Below are 22,650 nucleotides of genomic sequence, written 5' to 3' on the forward strand. Positions count from 1 at the left end.
AAAAGCAACTTCCAGATTTTTTGATTAATGAACAGGAATTCTGTCTGTATCTACAAGAAATCTATATCAAAAAGAGTTTGAAGTATTAACTAGAAAGCAGTCTATATAGTCCCCAAAGAGCATATGCTTTAATACTGGATTAATGATGTTGGCAGTAAACACAAAACCTCCATTTATTGTGTTTTAATCTCCATTTATAAATTAACCACACTTCTGAAGCCTTAACAGACTATGTGTCTGTTATTATTTAAGTGTGAGTATTTAAGTGTTATAAGGGTGTATTGCTTTATAACCTCATTGAAACTGGGTGGTCAGCTGACTTGCAGCCTCTTCCATTGCCATCAGATATTGAGTGTGTTTTCTTCTCATGCCAGGTGATCCATTGCAGTGGCTATTTGAAGATACGGCAGTATATGCTAGATATGTCTTTGTATGATTCCTGTTACCAAATCGTTGGACTGGTGGCTGTAGGTCAATCTTTACCTCCCAGTGCAATCACTGAGATCAAACTTCACAGTAACATGTTTATGTTCAGAGCAAGTTTGGACTTAAAATTAATATTCCTAGATTCCAGGTAAGCAGCTATTTCATTTCTAGCATAAAATGTTTTCAAAGTCAAGTGTTATCATAAGCTACAGTGGTTTCCAAACAAACAGATCAAAATATCTATGAAAAAATAAAGCAGTCCAAAATTGATCTGGAACACAAAGACCATATGGGTCTTCAAAGCCCTTCAGATAGCTGGATAGGCCATACTTTGTCTTGAATGTCAACATATAAGAGCCTGTACAATTTAACCTATAGTTACTTACAGTTGCAGAGACTCAACTAAAGCCTTCTTGCTGTGAGTAACTGGCAGATGAGCAGTAATACATTTTTACCTTAAAGGACATAAATTTTAACATACAAAGCTAGCAAAAGGAATAAGGATGTACCATCATTCATAATGTAAAAAAACCACAACTGAAACACTGAGGTCAAATGACTCGCTGAGGTCATCCAGAAAGCTTTTGACAGGGTAGTAAGAAAACATAGTCTTCTGCACTTTAGTGTAATGCCTTAACAATGAAACCAACCCTACTAATGGGGTTGTTAGAATGAAAATTCAGTTGGCTACTACATGAAAACACAGTCTTCTTAAACAAAACTTGGGAAAACAGCTATTGCTGAAGAAAGAGAACCCTGCCTCTACTCTCAGCTGATACAGCTCACGTACCAGCTAAGAAAAGAAGAGCACAAAACCAGAACTGAAGTTGTGAAATGATTCATTCCTCTCTTTTTGAAACATGGTATCTTTTAGTATACAATGATATTTTGTACAGTGCAGTTCAAGATACCTTGAGGGGAAAAACCCAATTCCCAGGCAATATAACAGATTTGACTATTGACAGGATGATCATTCTTCAGAAATCCCTGCACGTGGAGCAGTATGTCACATACCCTCTAATTTTCCTGGCATGCTGGATTTGCAAGAAGCAGAAATGATATTCATGTGAAGCAGTGCAAAAGAGTCTGTATCCAAGACAGTGGGGAGGTTTTGCATGGCAGGTCAAATATGCAAGAACATGCTCTTTCTCTATGCTAAGTCAATGAGATAGCGGGCCATCAGCTGCTAAAATACAAAGAACTAGTTATTTCTGGAATCCTTCCTTTTTTTTTTTTTTGGCATGCTTTACTTAATGTAACAGCTACAAAGAAGCACAAGGGGTTTAGCAACATGTCTTTGCATGTGGATAAAAGGAAATGATGTGCCTAAGAGGAATTGCCTGGAGACATAAGTGTCTTCAAAGGAGACAGTATAACCAGAGGTGCTGACAGGAGCACAGATAGAACCAGTACTGTTGTGTAGCTGTGTTTACCAAAGAGCAGATGGGTGTCATCCACACACAGGACAATCAGGGGTATTAAGTATTCCCAAAGCCCTTTGCTCTCCTAGCTGAGCAAATCAAATTATATTTGCCTAGAGCAGGGACATATTAGGAATAAGACAAAACTGTTTTCAGGCTTCCTTCTGGTAGCCATACAAGGAAAAGTGTTGCTAGATCTTTAGAGGTAACAGTCACAGCAGACAGGCCAGTATGAAAGCCATAGGAAGGAGCAGTTAAATAAGCCTTTTTAGACACTTGATACAATGTAAAACATGCAAGAGTTCAGTTATCAAGGTCACTGGAAAAAGGAGACTGTCACTTCCCTCCAAAGTGATCTGCTGCTTCTGATTTTCATGGTGCAGCCTATGCATTCATTTCTACATAGTTTGCAACGGCTTTAAAGAACTCCAGAGGGCAGAACTGATCACTGGGGCACGGTCTGTTTCCTTCTGTGTGCCCTGTCACATGCAAAGAACAATTTTCAGAGCCCAGGTTCCCTACAGTGGCTTATTGAGGGGTTGGTTTTGTGTTAAGGAAGACAAGCAGCTGAATTTATGTCCAGGTTCAAACTTTTCAAAAGTTTGGTTGTCCTCATAACTGTTAATGATGTTTTTTTTGGTCCATGGGAAGACCAGCTTCAAAGTGAGGCTGCACCTCCAGAAAAATTAACACCTGGCTTAGGTTTGTGGCATTTTGTTTGGTTTTGGATTAGCTGTTTCTCTACTCACTAATTAAGCCAGCAGGATGAAACTGCCACCCTTGTTTTAATTGCACTCAAGTCAGAAGGAGCACTGAAACCTGAACAGGATCTTTCACCAGTATTTCACCATGCTGATAGGCTTAAGTGAGAATTTGGGCCCCTAGAATTGTAAGCCAGGAGGGACAGCACACACTGCAAACGAGAAACACATGCATATATTCACATATCCTCCTGCAGAAAGAGAGTACATGTGCTCACTCTGCATTGGCAGTCCCTGACTGAGGCAAAGGCATTCAAGAGTTTCCCAGATGAAGGCATAGCTAGGGAGGTATGGATGTATTTGTACTGTATTTATAATAAATCAGACCGTGAAGGCATTTTTTTGTTTGCTTGTTTTTCTGATTTCCTTCAGAAGTATCCCACCACCCAACACTCCCTCTCAACTAGAATATAAAGTCCCCAGTCTCTGTGGGGTCTACATGATTGCTTAGCATTAGGGTAAGGGTAAAGAAGATGCATAATAGTTACAAAAGAAAAAAAAAGTAATCAAAGTTTACATTATCTGCAACCCTCCAATGACACATGCTGCTTGAGACCCCCGTATTCATTTTTGTAGATACTACTGTCTTATTCTTTGATACAGTGTATCCTCATTAGTGGTTCAGTTCAGACCAGAAGCATCCTTTTGAAGTGAATGTCCTGACCGTCCCCACTCATTGCACTGCAGTTCATGTCATGAAGAGGCCTTAGGCATGTGAACTGGATTCCTTCTGGATGAATCTAAACTGGAGGACAACCTCCAAGAGCATGTCTAAGGCACTCCAACTATTACAAAGCTTTCAGGCCTAGACTAGAGCTAGTCCCCAGTAAAAGTCCTGAAATTAAAATACGCAGATGCATCTGCTGCTGCAGAAGTAGATCCTCAGCAGTAACAATTTTATTCTACACATCACCTGCTAATGGACTGTGTTGCTTGTTAATGTAGACATGCCTTTGTATGGTACCTCTGTTCAGCCTTTTTAGGTGAAGAAAGCCCAGTAGAGCGTAAAACACCCCCAGGAACACTAGGTAAACAAGCCACATTATGGCTGAGTTGCACACTGTACTTTAAGGATTTTTGTTCTCAAGCAACTATGCTAAATAGACAAAAGTCCATTTTGAACCATAAAGTTTGACTCTTCAGGTCTGACCCAGTGTAAGTCTGACCAGTATAGTCTGGTTCTTTAACATCTGCAGAGATACTGCTGTTTCAAATTTGTTCCATTATTCTACTCCTCATCATGTGAGGATGTCTAGCTTCAGCCTTCCTTTTCTTAGCTTGTGATCTTCATAGCTCCTTGTCTTTCCACATTCTCAGCTGGAATAAGCTCCTGCTTCCTTCTTCTGTTAGGCGTTAGCCTGAATTTATTTGTAGACCATGATCACAGCTTCTATGGACTGACATACGTGCTACACTTGTATGTTTGCAAAAGCAAATGAAAAGGTGTCAGCCGTCCACAAGAGTAGTTTTATTGTTTCATGAATGGCTCCTCAACTGGATCTTTGTGCAAAGGATCATGCACGGCAGTGGCAAAAGCCCAAAGTGGAAATAAGTAAAGGAACTCTTTTTCCCGCCTCTGTGTAAGGCTGGCCAGGGAATAGCTGCACCTTGCTTTGGCTGGGTTGAGAGGGTTTATTTTCTTATAAAGATGAGGATTCTGTTTCCAAAACTAACATTTTGTCCTGCAGTTTTTAGGCACCTGATTTGTTGGCACAATAAAATGTTAGGTTAATGAAACGGAATATTCCCAGAGATTTTGCTTATTATGGAATCTTCCTTTTCCAGGGTGACTGAATTAACTGGATATGAGCCCCAAGATCTGATAGAAAAAACCCTCTACCACCATGTTCATGGCTGTGATGTGTTCCATTTACGATATGCTCATCACCTGTGTAAGTAAAAAGAATGCTAGACTGAAGTTTATTAAGTAGAGTGAGAAATTTTGCAGACAACAAGCACTATGCTGGAAAGTAGAGAAAGGTTTCCAAATCTTGACAAGCTAGATTTTCAAAAGTACTTGGCTATCACTTAAGGAAACCATTACTTCTGCAAATAAGCTAGATACTCAATATGCTGTGCTTCTGAAAAAACCATATCTGGCCACTTTTATCTTTCTAGTTAAAGGATCTAGGCTCTTTGGAAAATTTGGACTTGATTCTGGGTGGTGAACCCTTGAAGGAAAAAACCCAAAAGAGCAAATGAGTGAGTGAGAGGGGAAAATCTGAACTTTACTAGCCTCTGTCATTAAAAGAAAAATTATGCAACAGCTCCCTATTCCTCTGAAATATGTTAGTAATAATCATCCTATGTTTGAAGTGAATGCAAACCCAAAAAATCCTTAGATGAATGTTCATTAATAGCATGTGGATGAGGTTTGGAGAATGGTGTGTCAGGAAAAAAAATTACACATTTAATAATTCCCCATCTGCCAACAGAGACACTAATCATATCTTCAAACATCTGGATTTGGGAAGTAGTTCATTCAGTAGCACATTAATTTGAGAAGCAAATTGAGGGAATAGCTGAACTCTGGATTTGGCTCAGTCTGCCACAGCCCATATGATGCAAAGATGACATCCAAAAACCAACATCAGTGAATTTTTTTCCAGATTGCTCCTGTGGGCTGAAAGCAGCCAGAGACAAATCCTTCTCTTGGGCTTCCTGCAGGAGAAAGTAGTTGGTTCTTCACCTTAATATGTGCTATTCATGAGGATCTGGAATATAAAGGAGGCAAGTCAGTGCTGAAATTCCAAGTGCCAAAGTCTGTTGATGGCAGTGTGCTACACTTGGGAAAGTAAAAGCTGATCTTTACAGCAAGTTCGTATTTACCAAAACACCATTGAATAATCTGGGCCGTTGCAAACTAAAAACTAGAATGACCAGGGTACGTGGTAATGTCCTGTTGGGGGTATCCTCTTTGTAGTGTTAACGTCTGCACCTGGATGTGACTGTTGACCTGTACAAAATATCACTCATTATTTTCACAAGACTATTTGAAATACCTGCGTCAACCAGTATAGAGATGATACCATTATAGACACAATCATCTCTGGAAAACAGTTTTCCATTTTAGAGCAGAGTGATGGATAATTCTGTGTGCGTGGTAGAAGACTTGTACTTTGGCTGCCAGTTTGATCTATGTATGACTGGAGTTTTAAATAAAGAGACAAATCATGCTTACTGAATTAAACACCACCCCCCCCCACCCTCCCCAACCCCCCCCCCCCAAACAGAATAACTAAAAGCAGTTCTCTAGATACTATATCTGAATTACAAAGATAAATTATTGTAAAGTTTAAAACCAGAAGAAAAATGTGAGACATATGCATAGAAATTTATGAAAGTTTCAAAGCAAATAAATGCCAAGAAGCAAAAAATAATGGCTAATGCTTGGGCAACAGAGGGAACAGTGCAGAATCATGGTTAGAATACCAAGTAATAGGAATTATTAAAACAGATGTAAAGTGTACAAACTTCCTCTGAGGAGCACTGTTATAACTCCCCCACCATCCATCAGTAAATGTCTTAGGAACATGAACAGTAAAAGGCTGGCAAGTTTGACATACCATTCTATAAAGCAATCGGATGATTAAGTGTCATCTGATGAAGAAATCTGGAGAGAAACATCTTACACCTAATAAAGGTATTAAGAAAAGAAAAGAAAGAAAAGAAAAAAAAATGGCAACCCTAAACTAGGGTAACCAATTGCTTTTTCAAAGAGGAAAAAAAATTCCCAAACTGAAGACCTAAAGCAACTGAACTTTAAGTTAGGCAGCACAGGGAACAAAACAAAGGAAACAGTGAGGAGAACAAGTTAGAAGGGATATAACAAGAACATCAGACTACGAGAAAAATGTAGATGTGAATATTTGCCTAAGGTGTGCTGGCAGCAAACAGTGTTTCCTGTTTTAAACATTTGATTAGCTTCCAGCTATATGAAAAAGCTTCTGGCGTTTGAACTAGTGTTCTTTATTTCTATAGCACCATCAATATACACAGTGTTTGCTCTGCAACCGGGGAAAGGCGGCCACACAAATAATGAGTCCCTGCCTAAGGATCTTGCATTCTAAAAGACAGGATAGAGAAGCTGTTCTAGTACAGACAAAACATTCCTCTCTTCCAGTACAGACAAAATATTTTTCCGGCCTCAGAGAAATCACTTCATTTGTACCATCATCTCTCTGTGAGGAGGATTTTGTGCATCCCACATGTTGTAACATCATTGCTCTTCCCACAACCTTTTACAAGAGTCACATCCCTGTGCCTTGGCAAAGCAAGCCCCAGCCCCAGCTGATGTAATCACAAACAGTTTTGCTGCTTCCTGGAAGTCAAGCTATGTATTTATAGAACCTATCTTATAGCAGAGCACAGTTTACACTGTCTGTGGCATTGAGTCTACTTTTGCTCCCCCAGCAATCAAGCCTTCTGGCAGAGCTGCACTACTTTTTAAGAGGGCAAAAGAACTGCACAGCCTGCTAGGGCACCATCCACTGACCACGCTGCTTGAGGGCTGGACCGATGACATGCCAGGTTGTGTGCACCAGGGAAGCTAAAACAATAACTGCTATGAGTGTGGAACCAAGAAGTCCATTTCTCTTAGTGGTATCCTTAAGTGCAGGCTAGGAACTCCCAGCCACATGCCCGTGAGCCTGCTGGAGCCTTTTAAAATAGCCATCTATGACAGACCAGAAGGACCAGCCCAGCCAGCCCAGTGCCTTTTTCAGCTTGCCTGCTAAACCAGGAGGGAACCACAACAGCGGAACACCCAGTTACAAATGGCACATCTAAGAGCCAAGGCTAAAGCCACTGAATCCTCCCCATTTGACTGCAGCAGAGGCCACCAAGAAGTCTGAGCCTGCACAGATCGTCTTGGTAATGGATTTACCTCACTCCCATTTCTGAGGTTTCCCAATCAGCATCAAACAGGGCAATTTAACACACAGCCAAATGGAAATTGACCTCATTTACTGTATCGGAAGTGCAGCTACTGTCCCCTAGCCAAGGTCAGACTTTCCCCAGATTGCTAAAAAAGCAGGAGACATGGAGTCCTTCCCTGTCCCAGGAGAAATATTGGTTTATCCATATAATTAGGAAGGAAAGCTGAACACTGTAGTCCTCAGTGGTTTTCACATCTTTTAAAATACTGTCTTAACTGGAGAGCTAAAACAGGGATTTAAAAAAAATCAGTGAGAGAGAAAGTCAAAACTAGTCCCAAAGCACACGGAAGAACTTTGTTATAGCTAGCAATCCATTACAGCATTAATTTCTATTTTGGAATACTGAGTAGCAAGGCATTTTGAATTCAAGGAACACCTGACCATTAAACTAGCATGAAGACTTAGTTCTGAAAAGCCTAGACCCCATTACAAAAAATATCTGTTAGATGATCTAGGCCAAAATGCAAGCATCATTTCCTAGGACTGGACCATTTGGATTATAGAACACCAAGAAACATAGTGATTCCATGGCATATAGATGATTATTAACAAATATTTTTACAATAGACTTACTTGGCATTGTTGCATTGAATTTTTGAGTAGCAGCTATAAGACCTTTACCTTAGAGCAATATATTGCACTTAAAGAGTACACATGCCTTTATATTTTGTAGGTGTGTTTACATACTTACACATATATTCCTCATGATTTTCTTAAATACCTGTACATATGCACACCTCTACCCCACAGAGTACTCTATGTAGAAATGTGGGCATGAAAAAGGACACCAGCAAGTATGAGGCAAAAAGCTAGTATCTAAGAGAGACTTCAAACTCTAAATAGTAGTGGCTTGGTGTCAGTGAGGATGGGTTTTTGAATGTCCTGCAAGATGTTGTTGTTTATCTTGTTGCTTTCTGAACAAATGGATATCATATCCTGCAATGGAAGGAGAACTGACACTTCCAGAAAGACCTGTCTATAGTCATTTTGTAAGAGCCTGATTTTCTTAGGGAGATTAACTGGATTTGAAGAAAAGTTTAAATATGTTGTGACGTGCACAGATGGATAGGAGAGTAAGCAGTCCAGAGAGATGACCTGTATCTACAGACTTAGAGAACCTTTCAGCAAGAACAAGAACTCTTGCTGTTTTATTTCTGTCAGTCTTACATTGGGCTATCGACATTATTCACATTATTGTGGTCTCTGATTACTGTTGAAATTACAAACCCTTACTCCCCCAAGTAACAACTGAACAAAAAAAAGCCAACCCCAGTGATGACTGATAGCCATATAGTTAATTACCAAACAGTAAACAAACCCCCAAAGGTTATGCACTCTTTAGTTCCCAATTTAACATGGGTTGCCCCCCCATCAGAAAAATCTTCTATGAATACTAATTATAAGGCCATATATTTTCATTTCAACTGGTCATTTGCTCTACTGGAGTTGGCTGAAAGAGAAAGCTGTTGTTCGATTTCCTTACTATGTATCTGCTTCTGCACTAAGCATGTACAATGAGAGAACAAAATTACAGTGAGCTTTGCTACTAAGTTCAGTCTAGCACAAGCCCTAATTTGCAAGCAGTAATTCCATTTCTGAATCATGTATTATATAAAGGAATTGCTGCTATTGATCAATTTTTGGACACAGTTTGTGTAGCAAGCTCAGTCCCTTATTTTCTAATTTAAAATAAATAACTGATTGTATAGAAGAGTAAGAAGATGGAGTTTCCTGGAGGAATGCTCCAGGGTCACACAAGAGAACCACCTTCGAAGGCTGGGTATTATCTTTTAGTGAATCATTAGATAAATGCTTGGCACTGAACCAGAAATATTTGTGGCTAGATGAAATATTTAGAGATGCTCCACAACTCCTATTATAGCATAGCCTTATCCAAAACTTCTTTGTTCACAGAGAATCCAAACTGGTATATAGAGGATTACATTTCTAGTGAAATCCATGAGATAACTGATTCACCTCTCTGGCCTTGTCTTTATTTGTGTGCTTAAGAACCAAATAGCATTTTAATTTTCCCCTTTTAAATCAACCTTCAAAATGTAGAGCTTACAGAGGAAAAAGCATCATAGCATAAAATACATTGCAAAATACATGATAATCTATCAAGCTATGAATGACAAAAGTGCTTCCAAATATACTGGAAAAATTCAAGCTAGTTGTGTCTGCTTCAAAATACTTTTGCTGCCTTGAACTTTTCTTTTTCAGTTAGAAGATTAGAAACACTAAGTGTTTTTGCAGAATGTAAGCATAAGAGAGCAGGGTGAACTGGAAAAGAAGGAAGACAAACCTTAATAGTTTGCAACATAGTATTTGTAAACAATAACATGACCTTGTGAAACTCTGTAAAGGGGCAGGACATACCTTTGCAGGGGAGCTATTTAAAGTTTGGTGGGAGAAGGAGGTTTAAGGGAGGAGGAGGAGGGAGAAAAGTCCCTGCCTTGCAAATAAATCTCTCCAGGAAGTGGTCACAAGTCCAAGTGATGTGAAATGTTTTTCTGTGTTGTATTCACAGTGTTGGTGAAAGGCCAAGTCACAACCAAGTACTATCGACTACTGTCCAAGCATGGAGGCTGGGTTTGGGTACAGAGCTATGCTACTATTGTTCATAACAGCCGTTCATCACGGCCTCACTGCATAGTGAGTGTCAATTATGTCCTTACGTAAGTCAAAATATTTTGTACCATTACATGTTATCAGTAATTGATTCATTTTGCGTGTTATCAGTAATTGATTCATTACTAATTAAGTCCTTTACGTTTGCTTTACTTGTGTCTTCCAGTATCATTCTGTGGTGCACGTTACAGCCACTTTTCTCTCCTCATATCCTCTCTCTTTTACTTACGTTGAGCTAAAAAGAGCTAGTATTCCTGATGATTACCTCATACACCATATGCTTGAATGTAATACCACTTGTAGCCATTTCCGTTAGATGTGGACCCCAGTTCTGTAATTAGCATCAGAACTGTGCTGGGGCTGTCCAGGCACAGTGAAAGCTACTGCTACCCAGCAGAGGTCACAGTGTCAGTTTGCGAGACAGAGACATGGTAGAAAGCATTACTCTTTTCAGGGACAGGTGAATCACCGAGGATTCCCTCACTTGCCTTGGGTTGCACGGATACTCAGGGCAAAACTACATTCTCACGATGGCAAGTAGCTCCCGCTGAGCTGGTGAATGTACAGGGGTCTGGACCTGCAGTTTATGAATTTTGGTTCAAGTCATGAAGGTGTTACAAAATTCCTATCTTGATATAAACCTGAGAGAGACAGACATCTATATTGAATAAAAGGGATAAGCAATAGTGAAACAGACTGTGACTGAAGCATATCTGTGGGGGAAAAGAAAAACAGGGAGAGTGGGCGTCCCTTGTGTTGAATAGTGTAAAAAAGCAGGGACCTATACACTCTTTTCTTTTGTCTAGACTGGTCCATTTCTTACCTGGCTTGAACGTAAGATGTGTTTGCTTGATGAATGTGGTAGGATCATGTGTGTTTGCGTATTACAACATTGTCTCTGATACCTGACTTGGGGAGTTAAAGTGTATGAGTTGAGAAACCATAGGGTGTTTCCTTAAACTACTTGAAGTAGGTACTCAGCCCTAGACACACTGGCTAATGCTGCCCTCATTCCTGTACAGATGTGAGAGCCAGCAGCATGAGGGAAAGACTCAGGCCTGCAAGCTGCTTGAGTCCCATGAGCTGGGGCAAGTGATCTGAGTAAAAAGGAGGAAACCGTGTCAGGGATATAACAGCGTATTCTTGAGTTGAATTTACTTCCAGGTTATTCACCATCAAAAAGTGATGGAAATGAGTTCTAGATAGGAATTGAGAGAGAATTAGGGTTTTTTCTAGTCATCCTTTCAAAAATATGCTCCACTGTTGCTACTGATAAAACCAGAGGAGACCATTTAATCACCGGAACTGTATCAATTAATGTTTCAAAATATGATCCACAGTCTATTCCTGATTTGTTTTTTAGCCTCTTTTATATAAAAAGCTGCCCTGTCTGTGGGGCAGATAAAACTGAACAGAACACAGCAGAAATGAAAGTCTAGAGATTGTCAGAAAATCAACATTGCAGCTCCTGTGGTCTAGTTACAAGCACACTGTGCTGACAGGAGAGGAACATCGCTCCTTTTCCTTTCCTCGGGGCTAATTGTGAGAGCCAGAGCAGAGACCAATTCCCGATTGAGGAGCAGCCAGATGCATTGAGCTGTGTCTTTGTATCAGCTGACACGGCTGTGATTCCAAGCTGCAGGGTGCCACGGATGGCTGAGAAGAAGTTGGTTCAGACAGTGGGCACATTTAGTACAAAGATGTTAATGCAGTTCCCAGTGGAACGTTTGTGATGGACTTGTGTGGGGACGAGGTCACACCATAAAGTCCACTGCCTGCTGACATCCCCCGACTCACACTGGAGAGTCAGTGAAAATCCTGGAAGAATGAAAATGAAAACATTGTGAAAGCTGACATGTATTTTCAAACATGTATTTTGGATTTGTGGTATGTTTGAGTATGTAATTTATTGGACTGTTCTTTTGCAGAGATATTGAGTATAAGGAACTTCAGTTGTCACTGGACCAGGTTACCATTTCTAAGTCACAGTTTTCATGCAGAAACTCAGTATCTACCTCGCAGGAAACAAGGAAAATAGTAAAACCCAAAAGTAATAAAATGAAGGCAAAACTCAGAACAACGCCTTACCCACAACAGGTATCTTTTTCAGCAATATTTACTTACCAATTGTTGTGGTAGAGTGCTTGGGACAGGACAGAGAACTGAAGTTCATCCAGAACTGAACTTACTGTAAAACTGACTATAGTATGCTCTGCCACAGGAACTCCCTCCCTTGTAGGCCGGAATACAATTATACCCTTTTGTTCTTGGGGTGGACAGCACAAGTAGTACAAACTAACTCCGTCGAGTGATGCAAACACAAAAACTTTCAGATTTGGAGTATGTAAAGTACTTCAAAAACAATGTGCTTTCTTGGTAAAAAGAAGAAAAACGTACTAAGAATAGCTGTGTTGTGAAAATCTGCGCTGGTGTAGAATGCATCTCATTTACTGTTGATATGCAGAGTTCTTAATGTCACATAGGTATTAGCAGTTTCCTTATGCTGGAGAATGCATCATAAGAATTAATCCTAGCAAACAGAGCACTGGAGTGGGATTTGGAATATTTCTCACTGTCACTGGGTGAGCTAGAACCAGATGTGAAAGGAAACTATGGAGATTGTCCATAAAACCGGGTTGGTGAGACTGACACCCACCATGAGACATTCTGAGACTTTGCAACAAATATTGCTGGAAGGGGCTACTATTACCTTAGAACAGCAGTGAATGCAGCTAGCATTCAAAACAGTGAGAGCCCAAAAAGCATTTGGAGTCTGGAGAGGAGGGTGGGAGAGAGTGGGAAGAGAAAATCATTGTGATAGAAGCTGATGAAAAGGACAGATTTTATGTTGCTACCATTCTACAGCTTGACATGCCACCGTATGCAAAATCATATTCATGGTCTGCTACTCCATTTATCAGTGACTTCCAGTGCTTTGCAACAAACTTCTGCCCTCTGGTATTTACAACTGCCTAAATGTACTAGCTAAAATCCAACAGGCAAAATTATCAAATAAACCCTTAACATTAGGATGACAAAATAGTTTTTTGTTTGCATGTTAAGTGAAGGTAAAATTATCGCGAAGACAAGGAACTTCAAATGCACTGGTAAGCCAGTCCCTTTAGCCAGTGAGATCGCAGTTCAAGGAGGTCCAGCTTTGGGCTCCTGTATGATACGTTATGCGGTTTCATATAAAAGTTAGTCATTTAACTCTCTTCCCCTCCCTTTTTTTTTCTTTCCCCCAGCAATACAGCTCATTCCAAACAGACAAACTGGAATGCAGCCAGGTGGGAAACTGGCGATCCAGCCCTGCAGTGAACGCTGCCACCATTCAAGAACAAAACTTCCATTCAGAAAACAGTGAACTTTTATATGCCCCGTCATATAGCTTGCCTTTCTCTTACCATTATGGACACTTCCCTGTAGATTCTCATGTCTTCAGTAGCAAAAAGCAAATGCTGCCTTCAAAGTTTGGGCAGTCTCAAGGAGCACCTTGTGAAGTGGCTCGATTTTTCTTGAGTACGCTGCAGACAAATGGAGAATGCCAGTGGCATTATGCCAACTCCTTGGTACCCAACAGCCAGTCACCATCCAAAAACCTTCCTGATCAGCCAGTGAACATCATCCGACACAATCTTGCACAGAGTTATGAAGGTGGGTGTCACTTTAAAAAAAACAAAAAAGCAAAGCAAAGCTGTGGGGTGTCTGGGAAAGATTTGTAATTGTAGTTTGAAAACAGGAATTAGAAGGTGTTTAGGAAACACAGAAAACCAGAAACAGTGAAGTGTAACAACCACTATGTTTATAGAATTTACATGTTCATGCCTCTTGCCATTACCATTAGCACTTGATTAGGAATATTATCACAGCATCAGTTGCAAAAACGGATTCACCAGAATCACTTTTAGAACAGGGCAGAGATACCACCTCCTTTAATACTGGCACAGTTTATCTTCCTGTTCTGCACTATCAGAGTTATTTAGTGGAATTCCTCAGGTAAGTCATTGCTGAAGTCAGAAAGAAACAAATGTACTTCAGCTCACATACAGAAATTAAAATAAACATGATCTATTTCCATAAAAATTGAAGGTTGTCCTTTCTGAGTATGAAGCAATTCTGAATGTCTTTACCTTCTAGTGAATGAGTAAATGAAATGCACTGCCTTCTGTTTTATTTAAAAGTGTCTTCAGTGCTCCTCCCCTATCAACAGCATCATCTCTCTATACAGATGGTCAGCTCAAATACTTTGAAGCAAGCACTGAAGACGTTGACTTCTCTGAGGTGGCAACCTATAAGAAATAACCTTGCAAAGCTATAAAGTAGCTAAATGTAAACAAGCTCAAGACACACTCTAATCCTTAGATCTCATATGCATTACATCTATTTGCATGCACCATTCACTGATGAGGACTGACTGGTTGACATACTGTTATAAAGTTAGATGGAAACACTCCTTTCTTCTAGCTTCATTAAGGACGGGATGGAGGAAGCAGTAGTGGGATTTTAAAATAAAAAGCTAGAAAAGATAGACTCGAGATTCATGAGTACCAGAAACAACCATTTATTCACTTAAGGACATGACATTAGATATCCTAGATCTGAAGGGAGTACCTGCAGATGTTAAAAGCTGAGCTTGCGACGCCAGACAGAAGGCGGTATCAGACATTGAATGTGTCTTCCACAGAGGAGCAAGTAACTTTTGCCCAGGGTTTTGTCCTTCACAGGACCGTCTGTCCTCACCTAGCTGACTATAGCGTTTTATTCTACTGTTCTGTGTTTAGGTTGAAAATGAGCGAGAGTGAAGCTCTTCTTACAGCCTAGTGCAGGTTAAATGCTTTTTCTGAGCTCATGCTCCTCTAATGTGCTGGCTTCCTTTTGTTGCTGTTGTGGACTGGGTGTGAAAAGGAGTAGCTTTAGACCAGAAATAAGAAATGGTTTTGTCCTTTCTAAAGATGCTGTATCTTTGTGGAAAAGAAAAAAAGGCTACATCTTTTGAAGATAAGTATAAGGATTGAAGTAAATCCTGCAGATCCCCAGTAAGTCTGCAGGAACAAAGCTATTCTAGGTGTGCAGAAGTCAGCCCAGCTTTTCTTCTCTGCTTCCAGACTAACAGATGCTGTGAGACTGACCGACAAAGTAGATCCACGCCTTGCTGGTCAGAGGGTGCCATCAGATACACTGAGAATGGATGTGGAAAGAACAGCCTGTTCAGAGAACAGTCTGTAAAATTGATCATGGCCATAACATTTGCCAGAAAAGCCCAGTGAGCATAGCAGCAGACAAGCAATTTACCATCGGTCGGTTGATATGGGCAGATAACTCCTAGTAAATACATTAAGTCAGAAGGATTCCACAGGAATACTGTTAAATATGTTAGGGGGAAAAAAATCCCAACAAAAAACTGCAAGCAACCGCTGGTATTTTTCAATTTCATCATGCATGCATACCTTCACCATTTCCTCTTGAACAGGAAAATGGAGCTGTGATACCAGTGGTTCTTACTTCTGGTTCTACTTCTACTTAAGATTTTGATGCTTAAGTTGGAATATGTGGGTTCTCTTTTGGGCAGAGATGTATTTTAATGGATGTTTAGCTATTGGGCATTTGATGAAAACTGACTTGGTACAATTAATTCTCTGCAAAAGCACTTACAAATGTACTATTTAGGAAGGAAAAAAGAATATGCTTAAACTCAGGCCTGGCCAGAGATCATTGCTTGAGTTCACACAGTGTTATAAGAGGGGAAACTAAAACAGAGCCTCCACTGCAGAGAGAATTTATATCTAATTGTTCCAGAGTTTGTTTCCTCCTGAGGTAGAATTAGCCCTGTCGTACTTTTGCTGAGGCCAGTGGCAGAAGAGAAATCTGAACCTTTGGAAGCGACTTTTTGCTTTGAATTGCAAGGGGCATCTGATCTTCCTTACATTGTCAACTGCTGCTTTTTTCCAGCGGTTGACTGAAAAACTGACAGCCAGTAAGCTTCAAAGCAGAGAGGATCTGCTTAGCATCATTATCTTCAATCCAAAGGCAATGCCAAATATGACATCTGGCAACCGGGTTGGATGCAAGGGCTATTCCACATCACATCCATAGAAGCATCTGCCAAAAATGCCGTAGGCCAGAGACATTTTTCTCTATGGAAAATAGCTTCTTTTGGAGAGATCAGAGATTTTAAGATGATCATGCCAAGCCATCAAAGCTCTGGAAAAGCACGTAGCAGATAAAACTGCCTGCAAATCAGATGCTGCTGCCTCAGAATCTGGTTTTGAAGCTTCTTCCACTTTTTTCCAGCTGGCCTAGTCATCAGAAAAGAAACTCACTTCAGAGAAGGCAACCGTATTCTTCATCAGGGAAGTTTCCTCTGTACACTTGAATGGATACATTACTACTGTGGGTATCACAGTACCCACTTCTCATTAAGTTATGCTGTTGGGCAGTCTGTACTATCTGTGTGAAGTTTAGTGCCACTAATTATGGCAAAACTCAGGAAATGATGAATATTAAGAAAATTTGTGAAAAAGCTCTGGTCTATCTTCCTCCCCCAAACCAACTCCCCAGGTTTAGCCTGTGACTACTGGAAGAAATACATGACATCTTCTCTGAAAAGTGTGTTCCACTAGAGACAAAGAGGTCTTGAAGTTCATGTTGTCTTACTATTGTTTTTGGAGGGAGAATAATGGAGAACATAGTAATTACAACATCAGCCCATGCCTCAGATGATTTGCAATTAGGGTTCAGACCAGGACACAGCACAGATATTGAGCTAATCTAAAAAATGTCTTTTTCATGGGCATGGACAGTATTAAGACCTTTTGTATCTTTGTCTTGTTTGACACGGAGGAATATCAGCATGCCTTTGTGACACAGGAGTGCACAACCTGAGCAGTACAGTGGCTCTGCTCGTTGGTCTTCAGCAAAACTGAGAGCGATTGAGCAATTGCTCCTCTTCTCTGAAGACCCTCTTGTACAAAGGATTAGGAAACATACTGAAACATCATGGGCTACATGTCAACATTCAAGTGTTGGCATGTTGCCTTTTCAAAATGTATAATAACTGTCAGGAGTACACTCTTCTGAGATTAACGTAGATCAGAAAGGCCAAGAAAAATTACACACAACAAAGCATGCATGAAGAGGGTTTCAGCTGTGTCCTAAAAACAGAGAAGGTTTTTCACAGAGAGGATGCAAAACTGCTGATAAGGTCTGCATACCTTTTGCATGAAGATCAGTCCTGAGTACCAGTCTTTCTTTGCTTTAACCTGGTTCCAAGATGCCTTTCTTTCATTTTTACTGAAATAGATGGGCAATGAGAGAACAAGGAGCAGCTCTACCTATTAACGTCTTGGCACAGAAAGGCATGTTTGTGAATGAAATACCTTTTCTGCAAGCATTTTTCCCCATTGAGCACCATTTGAGCTTTGACTGCACTATTTAAAGGTGAGGAGGGAATGCTTCTCACTGCAGCGCTATGTTTGACGGGAAAGATCTCTCTAGTATACTGTAACTATGAATAGACACGACATGTTTTAAACAAAGACCAATACCTGCTGGAGTAACCTTCCTGTTCCCACTTGGATGGTTGGATGCCAAAATCTGAGCAGGCTGCCAGGTGATGGGGCTCTCGTCTCCAGGTTTTCCCTCAACTCGCCTGAGCTGCACCCTGTGCGCCACTGGGAAAGCAGAGCTACTTGGCAAGAACTAGCAGAGACATGATGCCTGAGGGACTGAGTTCACTGTTGCAGTTGTAGGCTGCTATGAATGGAGGCAGTGTAAGTAAGTATAAAGGGCCTTCTAGAAAGCTGCTATCACTCTGGTATGATATACAACCTTAGATGTGCAGTGTATCTACCTCACTTGGCATAGCTGAGTTGCTCTGGCAGAAGAGTGGTCCGGAAAGCATCCCAAATTAATGCACTGACTTCAACGACTGTAAAGCGTTTTCAGCGCTGGAGAACTGCAGAATGCATAGGATCCCCGTGCACCTGCGGAGGCAGGTACTCTGGCAACTGCCCACACGCCAGATGGGTGGAAGCATTTCTGGGGTGCTGCCCTTCTGCAGCAATACAAAGCAGCTGGTCAGCTTTCTATTAACTTCTGTATGAAAAGCTCCCCAGGAGGAGTCTGTCCCAGGGCATCTTTGGGTTTTTGTCTGCAAAGGAAGACAAAAGCAGGTTTAAGCCTAGCTCTAGTAACTGTTCTGAATGTGAGCGGACAAAAACGACTGTGCTCTGTTGCACTGCAGACACGACTTGCTTAACTGTCTGGTCTCACTCCACGAATGTGCTGACAAGTTTAATGGAAGCCTGCAAACAATTAACCAGACGCTTACCTTCTTCCTCAACAAAAGAGATGAAAACCATGTTTGAGAAACAGGATAGAACAAAATGGATAATATCCTGTAAAACTCCCAAGTATGCAAATTACTTCGTGGTACTAAGGCGGCAGCCATCAGCCCAGCAGAATTTGAGATCACAAAAATGAAGATAACAAGATGGGGCCAACTGGTTGCTGTGATGCTTCAGCTTCTTACAAGTGTGGGCTCTAAAAATGGAAAAGGACAATCTTTTGTTCAGAGATTAGAGTAGAGCCATAAAGTAACAATACTCCACGCTGCAGTAAGAGAACAAACCCATCACTCCTGTGGATGTCTCAAGTGGGAAAAACACTAAAACAAGCATACCAGATTAGTTTAAACCATATTAGTTTTATGTCAGTAGCTCTCAGCATGTGTACTTATTTCATAGCAAAAATGCCAAACGTGGAGTTAAAATTATAGTAGTATAATTACACTGGTAAAATTTCCAAGTTATACTCAAGCATGTGACTGAATCCCCGTTTTTATTTGTGATCTAAGAGGGCCATTTTTCAACAGCTGATGAGAATTCAGCTTACTTAGGACTGTATATACCTCTTGGTACAAAATATATACATGGAAATTAAAAAGAGTAACTTGAAAGGTTGTTGTTTCTAGGCGGGTGGTGGGCTGATCAAGAAGAAATTGGATCCAGATTCCTGTTTAAATTCTGGTGTTAATTATGTGGTGCAACTCCCTCTGAAATTAATGAAGCTCTGCATATAAAAAAAGGTACAATTGAGCTATTTCTGCTTCCTCTGTTGTACATGAAGGCTTTGCCAGTCTACTATAGCACAGGGAATATTTAATTATTAGTGGGTACAGTTACGTCAGCAACCACTACAGGGGAACTCCAAAACTTTTAAGATGTTGAATAAAATTTTTAGAAAAACAGAAAATCCCTTTACAAAAAGCACTTAGGTGTCCAGGGCTTTCAGTGAGCATAACACAAAATAGAGTTTAGGTTTAATTTGAGAAATTTGCTAAGTGCTTCATTTACCCTTTAACATAAAACTTTCAAATACGCCTTGGAGGAGTAGTATAACTGTCAAACTGTTCATACAAGACAGTGCAAAAAAATCAGTACTTGCCTAATTTTAGCCATACCGTATAGGAGTAAACCAGTGGTTTTTCCCCTTACTGTTTGTAGACAGGAGTGTACAAAAGGAAAAGCTGTGTAAACCAAGCAGAAAATGATAAAAACAATTCAAATTGTTTCAAGAGTTCAGCTACCATGCAGAAACTTAAGCGAAAACTAAGATTACTCAATATATTTTAGAGGAAAAGCCTGAATAGAAATCGTAGGGTCATACTCTCTTGAAAATGTAAGAATCTAGCTTCTGATTTTCCATGCATATCCAGTTTAGTACTCCCACATTCAAACAAACATTCTCAGGGTATGTTGTAAATTACATTTATATTATACATATAGCTTTTTACATGATAGTACCTTAAAATCGGAGATACAGCATTACTCAAGAAGTATTTATGTTGCTTTTCAACAGATGGTTTTAATATCTGATGCTAGTTTTTGAAAGAGAAAAAGCAGAGCCTTTAACATGACACAATCTAGGTATTACATACATCACAAATAGGTATCACAAATTAGATACTGACACATCAGGATGTAATACAACACACTCTCTTCTCTCCTTACAAGGGCAAGTGTCCAATACACTTCCACAGTAAGAGGAAGAATAAACTCTGTTTTACTCTAATCATTGAATCACTGACATGTAATAAGTGTTATCCATCCTTTGGTAAATCGTTTGATAAATCTCTGAAAAGACCTTACTGAAGGTCAAGGTTTTTGATAGCAGGGCACATTTCCAAATATTTCTTTGGTTTAATTTCCCTGATTTAACCGTATCAATAATGAGCACGATTTAGAATTATTCAGTCAAATAAACAAATGGGCACTTCATATGGAAAACCTTTTCAGAACTGTTCAGCACTGTTGGCCCTTCTGAATGGGTTGGGTTTTTTTGTTTTCTTTGCTTTTCAGCACTGTCTTGAAGAGACTTATCCAAAGCCACTGAGGCAAATGGGAATGTCTCTGATGTCTTCACTGGGACTTGGAGCTGGCCCAAACCAAATGGGTATTAAAGTTCAGTCATAAAAAGTGTTAGAGTCTAACTATTATATGAGCTCATTGTCAGTAATTAACATGTTTTCTCTTTCCTGCAAGTGCCCATATCAAACAGAAGATACAGCCAAGATGCTCTATCCGACAACTTTACAAGCTGCACAGCACCCATGCCAGGCAGCAGATACAAAGAAGAGATTTATGATTCCGGCATCATGAAGCCCAACAAAATAGAAACCAGGATTCAGCCACCTCACCACCTCATTAAAGAAGAAAACAAGTTAGCTTTTAACAGAGACCTACAAGAAAAAATGAGCATTAATGAAAGTTCTTTTTCAAACTCACTAGCTAACTCTTTGCTGCCAAAATCGGAATGTTTCCAGTCTAAAGCTATAGGACAATTAAGTCATCTCCTGCCAATGCCCTCAGTCTATGAGCAAACAAGAAGGATTTGTATGAAAGAACCCAAATACGGGCATATTAGTCACCACGCTACAAATCTAGATGAACTGGACAGCGACGAGAGAATGACTGTAAAGCTTGATCATGACTCTGAAAGTGAACGTGTGATGGATGTGAGACCCTCCGGACAAGTTCCATTTGTGCTTCTAAACTATCACCATGTTTTAGCCAAACATGGTACATTTCAAACTTCATCATGTACAGCGACAGGACATGTAGGAGAAAATTATGGATACAATTCCGAGGAAGTAAATACACTTATTTACAAAAACCAAAGCCCCTCATCAGCTTCTTCTCCAGAAACCCACAAGGAATCTGCACTACCCCATTATATTGGAACTTCTGTAATAATAGCCAACGGAAGGTGACGGTAATAGAGGAGTATTTACATTTAACTAAGAAGCCAAACTGTAATGATTTGCAAAAAGCATGAGAAAACATGGTTACATTTACTGAGCATAGCTGAAGGTCAATGAGGGACAGACTCCTGTGTTCCTGGCAAGCCACCTGTAACAGTACCTTCAAGGTCAGGAAAAAAACCTACATCTAGCTTCAGTGCTTCGTTGTCACAGATTAAGCTCTGGTGCCAGTGAGAAGGCGTGTTACAGATCTTATTTTTGTTATTTTATAGTGTGCAACAAAACTAAATGATAGGTGTTATATGCAGAGATTTATAAGATGAACATTTTTTTCCTTAACCCCTCCTTCTCAAAATACATTCAAGATTTTTTTATCATTATCATAAACTATACATTCTAGTTTAGGTATTTTTGACAAACTGTGTGAAACCATACATCAACTCTCCACCCACGTGTTAAACATCCTGGCGAATGAACTTTGTTTAAAGAGTGGTGATTTTTAGTATCCGTAATACAGCTGTACTGACTAAACAGAACTCAGTTTGGAAAAAGCTTATTTATTAATTATCCAAAAGTTTTAAAACTAAATAAATCAAATCTAGATTTGATTTATTTACCATAGATTTCAGTGTTCTGAGATTACCACCACCATTTATCTTGACAAGGAACGAGATGACAAATTAATACATACAAAGATAGGTATTAAAGGGTTACAGGTCTTGTCATGGCAAATTGGGACAAATCACGTAGCAGGAACTAAAGACTACTCCCCATAAAATGTTGTAATAAGAAAAAGAAACTTCTAAAACGTGTGTTTCACTGAGTATTCTGGGAGAAGGCTGTGCAGATTTTCAAACCAGCTAGTCAAAAATACATCTTAATAATAGCACCAGAGACATTTTCTTTATAGTCAAGGGAATAATGAACATTTATGCTCTATTTTAAACTTACCAGTAGCCTTCTGAAGTTTGAAAGGTTCAGCTTTTAACACACTGAACTTCCTTAAGCATAAATCTCATTGTCAACACAAAGGTAAGATTAATATCTGACTGATTCGTGCACTTCACAAATAACGTCAGTGGACAATCCGAATACGGAAAGTCGAAAGCCATTGCACAACCACAAAAACCAAAGTTGCACTTGAAGTAAAGCAGAGTTTGAGGACATCGGGGTTTGGAACGGAACGCTTTGCACACATCTCAATCTGTGCTAAT

At 39.9% G+C, this 22,650-nt stretch overlaps 1 protein-coding gene across 1 annotated transcript in view; it reads left to right on the forward strand.

Annotated features, from left to right (window-relative positions):
* Positions 1-21,611, forward strand: part of SIM2 (SIM bHLH transcription factor 2) — a 59,148-nt gene extending 37,537 nt beyond the window's left edge. The window contains exons 6-11 of the mRNA XM_075518481.1: positions 375-574; positions 4,394-4,500; positions 10,076-10,223; positions 12,105-12,273; positions 13,422-13,830; positions 20,718-21,611. Of these exons, the coding sequence (XP_075374596.1) occupies positions 375-574; positions 4,394-4,500; positions 10,076-10,223; positions 12,105-12,273; positions 13,422-13,830; positions 20,718-21,445 (1,761 nt within the window). The 3' untranslated portion in view covers positions 21,446-21,611. The remainder of the gene's footprint in view (positions 1-374; positions 575-4,393; positions 4,501-10,075; positions 10,224-12,104; positions 12,274-13,421; positions 13,831-20,717) is intronic.
* Positions 21,612-22,650: the final 1,039 nt, after the last annotated feature.

This window comes from Mycteria americana, chromosome 1, assembly GCF_035582795.1.
Source record: "Mycteria americana isolate JAX WOST 10 ecotype Jacksonville Zoo and Gardens chromosome 1, USCA_MyAme_1.0, whole genome shotgun sequence".
In the NCBI taxonomy this organism is placed as follows: Eukaryota; Metazoa; Chordata; class Aves; order Ciconiiformes; family Ciconiidae; genus Mycteria; species Mycteria americana.